This window comes from Euwallacea similis, chromosome 25 (assembly GCF_039881205.1).
Source record: "Euwallacea similis isolate ESF13 chromosome 25, ESF131.1, whole genome shotgun sequence".
Lineage (NCBI taxonomy): Eukaryota > Metazoa > Arthropoda > Insecta > Coleoptera > Curculionidae > Euwallacea > Euwallacea similis.
In genome coordinates this window covers 1,998,211-2,006,052 of record NC_089633.1, presented here as the reverse complement: position 1 = coordinate 2,006,052, position 7,842 = coordinate 1,998,211, and the positions used below count along the sequence as shown (strand labels likewise).

The following is a 7,842-nucleotide window of genomic DNA, read 5'->3' as shown; positions in this document are numbered from 1 at the left end:
CATTGTATCACAGTCACTTTCAACCTTTACTTCAATCAAGATTTAGGTATGTTATTGACCCATTTTACCCTTAAATCACTATTAATTTGTTATTGAACAGAACGGGAATAAATTCTTTTTTCTTATCTAATTACATTTTAGCATAGGTATAAATCAGTTTTTATATTAGGGCGAAGGCGCAAGGCATAGACAGCAAGATCAATTTTCATTCTACATGTAAAGTTTTTTCGGACAATTTTATACTGGCGTCTGTTACCTTAGTAACTGCATAGTTATATATACATATCACACAAACATAATATTACAATATTCATGTTCTGGGAAAAACCCTCTGTGAACATGCACTTGAACTGAATTTTAATGTTTACTGTATTTCATGTTTTAATAGGTTTAACATTATTTTATTATTCCCCGAGAGTCCTAGTAGTATTCCTTTAAACATATATTATATCGTGTTTGATTCAACTTACATTAAATAACACAATAAAAATTTTGAATTAACTGACAGCACGCTTAAAAGTCGCCTAAATATAGTATAAAACTAATGTAATTGAAACTCAAATTCATATACACCTACAGAGTCTTGAATTTTTTCATCATATTCCACCCACTCCTTTTCTATCAGGTCTACATCATTGAAAACTTTACTGCTCCCTTCCACTTTAACCAACCACCCCTCTGATGGACGATAATCCACTGGCTCAGTTCCTCGACAATCAAATGCCACTATTGATTTGAATTTTTCAGAGTCTTCGTTTGTGTAAGATGCTGAAAATTGAAGACTCAAATTACTTCAATGGTTTGAAATCAGAAAAATCTAAAGCAACTTTTAAACCAGGCATAAGTTTCTAATATAATTCTCTAAAACTTCTCCCATTTAATAACTAACTCGGTATGGTAACTAAAATTTCCATGCATGTAAAACAAATTTCAGTACACACACACACAGTAGCCTAAGGAATCATTTTTTAAAATATGCAAATAATATTTGTGAAAGCTTTATAGATAATGCAGGTAAATAGTTCCTTCAAGAGGGTGACAATGTTAGTTCAGAGAAAGCTTTTGAAAATATTCCTATGAAGAATATTTGCTTTTGGTTTAAGAAAATTTATAAGAAATTACTGTTTTTAAAAACATTTCTGGGAATAATTCAGGGACTGAATAATAAGGGTGAAATTCACTATGGAATATGAAGTCTTATAGCATTTGACAAGGTAGAACATCCACATATCTCCACATCATTTAATCTTCTGAAACTTACCATTGCTACCTGGTACTATATCTAGGCTATTTTCCCTTCCACACATTTTACATTTGGCAATGTAATTGTTTTCTGATCTTCCTGTTTTGCCAGGGAATTTTTCAGACTCGATAACATCATGCCACTTGTCTGAAACCTCTCCACAACTAGTACATTTGAGCTTTAAAGAAAAGGAATGATCGGGGTGGTTAGTTTTCAGCTCCTCAACATTTTCTAATCGAGCTTTTATTCGACATTGAATGGTTTTGCCCATTTCCAGTTCTTACCACAGATTGCCTATAAAACGTTTAAAAGATCATTTGTGCCTGCCTTACACCACCCAATTTACAAATATTTCCTTGCCCCTAATGTAACCTTTTTGAGAAATCTTGTTCCTGTTTATGTAATTATGTGAATTTTGTATGAATGTTTCCTGAACATTTAATACTATTTTCAATGTAGTCTTTTACTTTGTTGTTTACTTTTGCTAAATTTGGAATTTTTATTTATTTAATTCAGACAATACAAATGTAAAGAAGTAACATAAATATCGATTATGGACCTCCGTCGATAACAGATTTTCTTGACAGTTTCACACTACAGTTAGATTATACGAGGGAGAAGAGATTTGTGAAGACTTAAATTTTAAGTGCATACTCAGGTTCTAAGCAAAAGAACACTGAACGAACATCGAACTTCGATTTTGCCAAATGAGTGTGATTACGGATTAAACAGAGATGAATCTGCAAGCAAATCTATACGTACTGCTTACAACACATATAACTGTATGTTTACAAATATGATTTAGTACGTGTCAATACAGGGGGTTCTACCAGAAAAAAAGGTACTTTATGGAATGATCATACAGTTCATTTTCAATGAAGTCACCAAGAAAAGGAAAGGAAAAAATAACATATTACTCTGGTATTACGCTTACCAAGAGAATTGGTCATTACTCAATACTAATATGAACTACGTTTTGTATAGCATTTCTCAGAAATTTCTAAAGGGATATTCGCGAATATCCCATTAGGAATTCTCTGTATTCGTATGTCCTCGGGATGTTCTATTCGGCCATAAATGGCATATCCACGACATATACCTATACAGTATGTCCACAGATAGAGGGCCCAAGAGGACAAATGGATCAAAAATGTCGTTTTTCGACAAAAAGTCATTTTTGATAAAAGTCTCCGCTTCTTGAAAACATACGATATATGAAGATAACTTTGAACTTTTATATACAGGGTGCCCAAAAACTACGAATACATGAAATACTATCAAAAGTAAACTACCGTTATTTCTCATTTTGGAGCAAATAAAAAACAGATTTCAAATTTTACCCAAAGTTTATATACAAAATTTTAACTGAGTGTTCCAAATTTTATTTTTATTTTAAAATTCAAACAATTTCTAATTTTACCTTTTGTACCTCATTTCACGTTAGCACAATAAGCATGACTACAAAATCACAATATCAAATTTGAGAAATACGTCGAATACAGGGGAGGTGTGTTTGAATAAGTAATATTTACTAACTTTTATTTTGAATTATTTATACACTATTTTGGAATAGTGGAACTTTGTATGTAAACTTTGGATAGGATTTTAAATCTGTTTTTTATTTACCATTTTGCTCCAAAATGAGAAAGAAAGCTAGTTTATTCTTGGTAGCATTTAATGTGTTCGTAGTTTTTGTACACCCTGTATAAAAAAGTTCAAAGTTATCTTCGTAAATCGCATTTTTTCGAGAAGCAGAGACTTATCCAGAATGACTTTTTGTCGAAAAACGACATTTTTGGTCCATTTGTCCTCTTGGGCCCTCTATCTGTGGACATACTGTAGATATCCACACGATGTTAATATAAAGGAAATTGACATTAAAATTTATTACAAACCGTAACTGCTTCTTTTCGTTGTTTAAGCGTATAATAGCAAAAGAATAAAGAACGTAATACTTTTGTTGAACTAAATGTCTCTTTATCACACTTTTATACATCTTACAGCAATATTCTTATTTCTGACAAAAATCTGAAATTAACAGTCTACTCCTTATTCTCTATAAAATAGCACGATATACAGTAGAACTTTTCGTTCGATATTTAAGCCTTAGAAACTATTGAATAAAACCTGCTTTAAAATGTAATTTTTGAGACATTTTTAGTTTGTTTATTAATGCCGATCTTATAACTAACTAAACAATTAAATTTCATATATTATTCTGGATTTTTAGCGGAGTTAATAAAAACGAAAATTGTTTTAGATAAAACTTCTCCCTGTAACGGATATAAATGTTATAACAACATTAACCTGATTTTTTTAGCCGTAATTGTCAATACGTTTTTCAGTCTTTTGGGCATTCCCGTGACGATTGACCATAACAAGTTTAAAGCATGTATGATTAGATAAAATCGGAACTAAAAATTTTCAACTTAGCATTGAGTTGTTTAAATACTAATAAATAGAAATAAAACGTGTTGTTAAAACTATGTACACTCTACACTCTTCTAGAACGAAAATAATATTATATAATATGAAAACTGATTTAAAATATTTGCTTAGATCCTTTAAAAATGAAATATGGAAATGAAATAAGCATTAAAATCGAACACAAATAATTACCTTCAACTCAAGATTAATTAGTATTATGGCCGAATTATTAATGTGGTGTCACTAACATGAGGCTAGTTTCTGTAACAATCAAGAATATGACTAATATCTAGGCTCTATTTCAACGTTTCAATGGCAATTAACTAGTAGTTAAAGTTAAAGTTAGATACAATAATTAATAGGCTGTGAATTATAACATCAAGTTAGTTTCCATAGGAACCCAGAATCTGATCAATACCCAGGCTATATTCTATGTTTCTATTGCAATTAGTCTGTATGTAAAATTGACGGCACATTAATAACTGGGTCTTTCAGAATCTCTATAACAGCGACTAGGCCTGTGGTTCATTTGACGACTAGTATTATTCATTTTATTTAAAGCGGAAATGAGATTGAAACAACCAAAAACTGTACGTTACTCAAAAAGGAAAATTTTGTTAAGGACGAGAATAAAACAAGAAAAAACATTGTTTGAGCTAGCGGAAATTACGCTAACTGCTGATGTAGCTGAATATTCAGCAATCCTTGTGGAGTTAAGTTTTAAGTTAACAAACCGTACAGGAGTCTCAGGGGTTTGTATCAGGCAAGTCTAGTATCTCTCCAATAAAACTGGAAATATCGGTATTCAGGTCACGATGTTTTGTTAGGAACTCGTGTTGTAACAGTTGGCTATAGTTCCATCTATAAAGAGACTAAAGTGAGCAGAAAATACTACAGTAAATCAAGCAGCAGGTTAGAATTAAGATATGCATAATATACAATTTTTAAAATTATCAAAAACATTATTAGAGAAGTATCTACGTGAGTAACTTACCTATCGACATATTTACTTTGTAAACATTTGGAAATAAAGTCTTGAAACTCCTGAGAAAACTTTCCGTCTGAAGGCAGTCGGGGCGGATCTCCTGTGACCACTTGTTTGAGCTGTTCAAAAGGTGTGCCCCATTTGGGATATGGGAATTCTCCAGTAGCTAATTCAATTAGCGAAATTCCCAATGACCACACGTCCGACCTTATATCGTACTGTGAGGGGTTTCCTTGAGGGTCAATTCGCTCTGGCTAAAATGCGAGTAAAACGTTTAGTTCGGAGGTCTTTAAGTTTTTAACGGTTATTGCTTACAGCCATGTACGGTTTGCACCCAGCATCTATAGTTTTGGCAATAGAGTCCACGAGATAACCACTAATACCAAAATCACACATCTTGACTTCACCCTGTCTGTTTATAAGAATATTTGAAGGTTTTACATCCCTATGAATTACTTTGAGTTGTGAATAGAGGTAATGAAGGGCACTTACTACTGCAAATGCTACTTTGCCTATAAAAATAAACATATATATAGCATTATAAATCACTAATCCTTACAACCTACCCAAAACATGTTCAGGTATTTTTCGTCCGCTATTATAAACTTTAATATAAAATTTGTCTAAACTTGTGTCCATAACTTCCATGCAAATCCATACATCTCCCTCCCGAAATAGAGCCCCATAAAACTGAACTGTATATGGACAATCACTGCTTCGCATAGAAATATCCAAGTCCATTAGAAGTCGTTTTTGTTCCTGAGTATTTACTGTGGCCGTGATACGCTATAAAATTATTCTTGCTGACTAACAGAAAACAAGAATGTTTGTTAATTAGTGAATTAACAAATCATACCTTAACTGCCATAATAGTCCCACTGGGAATATGCTTCATCTTCTCAACTACTCCATATGCGCCACGTCCTAAATCACAGATTTTCTCCAAGTCGTCAGCTTCGACATCGAAAGTTTTGTCACCAATGGTAATGGTTGTCCGAGAGTCCAAATTTCCAGGAGCAACTCTGAGTTAAAAACAGACTTGCATTACAATTAGGCTTGAAGCGTTTTCATATTAAAACAAAATTTATGTCTAATCAACACCATCTAAATTTTTATATTTGAATTGTGAATAATGATACAATTGATACATAATCTCTTGGATAATCTCTTAAGTATTATATTTATTGTGAATATTTATCTTCATCAATTGTAGTATTACAAGGACAAATAAAACTTTTGATAATTTTACTTAATTTGGAATTTTCTAAAAGACACCAACTTGAATTTCTTCAAAAAATAATGCTGACAGGGATATTGAAATGGAAGAGATGAAGGAATCAAGATAATTTTATTAATACTTACACTGGTGGTGGCTCATCTGGCATATTCAAGGTTAACCTGGCAAAACCAGGCCTTCTGCGTCCTGACATTATGCTCAGCTAGAAATAATTAAAAGCAAATAAAAAGAAAATTTAATTACACTTGATTAGTCTTCAAGTTAAAGGTTTACATATAGAAATGACTGAATATGATTGAATTATAAACTATTTCTTGATAGTTATTTTGGGAAACCTAACAACACTACTGCATTTTCAATTTTTGAAAATGTCTTAATACATAATACATGAAGGCTGCATTTTAGTTAATAAGTTTTATTGCTAGGAAGTAGTTATTGCAAGTTAATAATACACATTTTGGTGACACAAACATAGTGAAAAACAGAATTTTGTTAAATGACAGCTTAAACATGCACTGCAAGAACTAAGACAAGAAGTAATGAAAAAATATTCAAGAACAATTTAAAATGTAAAAAGTTATTAAAAAAAAAAAATTCAACTGTAAGGAGTGTGTGTCAGATTTTAATATTGATTGCTTACAAATGTAATTCAACAAATTATAAATAGTAAAATGCAAATATGAGGTAAAGTATGAGGTACTGGCTGGTTCCAAGCCTAGATATGCCAAAGTAAAAAATTTGAGGATGGAAAAGCAGGCCTTCATAAGTAAACATAAATATCAAATTTTTATAGGAGGTAACAAAAGTTAATATTCTGCCTACAGGTTACTACAAAAATATTTAAAGATCTTGCGTTTCCATCTTCACATTATGAAATTGCACCAAGTTGGCCACTTGTGAGCGATCTTCAAACTACATATTTTGAAGTTATCAATGTATATATAAATCAGTCATAGTTATTAGTTATTTTAATATTCATATTTGGCTTAATTTTAAATTTTATAGTAATATAACCTTCTACTTTCGCCTACCCACTACCTACTTGTTATGCAAAAACAATAACAGAGACAAAAACTTTTACTAAAGTTACACCTAAATATAGTAATTGAATTTTCCCCACTTTAATTTTGATGCAATTTATATTTTAAATGAATTTTAACTTTTTTATAGACTATTTTGGTAAAGATTTATGGGAGACTGGGCAGAAAATTAACTAGCGCTTTCTTTAGGTTATGAAATATAGAGATTGGAGAAGCACAGTAACCGAACCACCACTGATACCCGATTGTACTTACAGTTTATTACTTGACGGGGAACAAATGCCGACTCAATTTATATTAAACTTTTTCAATTATTTTCAATTTAAATTGGGCTTTATTTAAATTTTCAATGAAATCAAATTAAAAGTCAGAAAAAATTCTTTCCTTTGCGACTACCTGACAGTTGACTGATAACTGTTATATTGACATGACAATCTTTAACAACATAACTCTTACAAAATTTATTTTTTATTGTGAACTAAATTTACAGTTTTCTATAAAAGTACAGGAATATAATTAGTCTGACGTCATGAATAGGATAAGTTCTATTTAAATTAAATTTTGCTTATAATTCTAATTTACATTTAATTATTACATCTAATTATCATTTGTCCTTTCCTTTATTGTTCTACGTTATAGTTAGTGTGATACTGGATAAATAGAAATAGACATCTAAATAATTAGTTTCAGTTTAACTTGGTTACTAGTTGAGGTATATTTTGCTATATACATGTTAATTAGATGAAAGATTAAATTTATTTATTTTTATTGATAGACATCCATTCACTACTAGCATGGAACGCTATAAAATGAGTGACTTTTATTTTTATAATCATTAATTATTATTTTAAAAGAATTTTTTATTTTGATTTACCTAATGACGTCAGGATTTCATTTTAACTTCACCTTG

General features: G+C 30.9%; 2 protein-coding genes across 3 annotated transcripts in view; both read right to left on the bottom strand.

Moving 5' to 3' along the window:
- Nucleotides 1-255: 255 nt before the first annotated feature.
- The window catches only part of LOC136416917 (UPF0587 protein CG4646), a 177,647-nt gene continuing 170,060 nt past the window's right edge, over nt 256-7,842 (bottom strand). Inside the window, exons 1-3 of one of the 2 annotated variants that reach the window (XM_066402355.1) lie at nt 1,590-1,728; nt 1,262-1,537; nt 256-768 (exon numbers count right to left, since the gene is read on the bottom strand). In XM_066402355.1, the coding sequence (XP_066258452.1) occupies nt 542-768; nt 1,262-1,514 (480 nt within the window). In that variant the 5' untranslated portion in view covers nt 1,515-1,537; nt 1,590-1,728 and the 3' untranslated portion in view covers nt 256-541. Of the gene's footprint in view, nt 769-1,261; nt 1,538-1,589; nt 1,729-7,842 lie in introns of those variants that run through there. The other variant, XM_066402357.1, reaches the window with a different exon arrangement.
- Nucleotides 3,199-7,343, bottom strand: lic (dual specificity mitogen-activated protein kinase kinase lic). The gene is made up of 7 exons (XM_066402210.1): nt 7,188-7,343; nt 6,018-6,094; nt 5,512-5,677; nt 5,222-5,441; nt 4,971-5,167; nt 4,665-4,909; nt 3,199-4,531 (listed from the first exon to the last, which is right to left on the bottom strand). The coding sequence occupies exons 2-7, from the start codon at nt 6,083-6,085 to the stop codon at nt 4,417-4,419; spliced, it is 1,011 nt and encodes a 336-aa protein (XP_066258307.1). The 5' UTR covers nt 6,086-6,094; nt 7,188-7,343; the 3' UTR covers nt 3,199-4,416.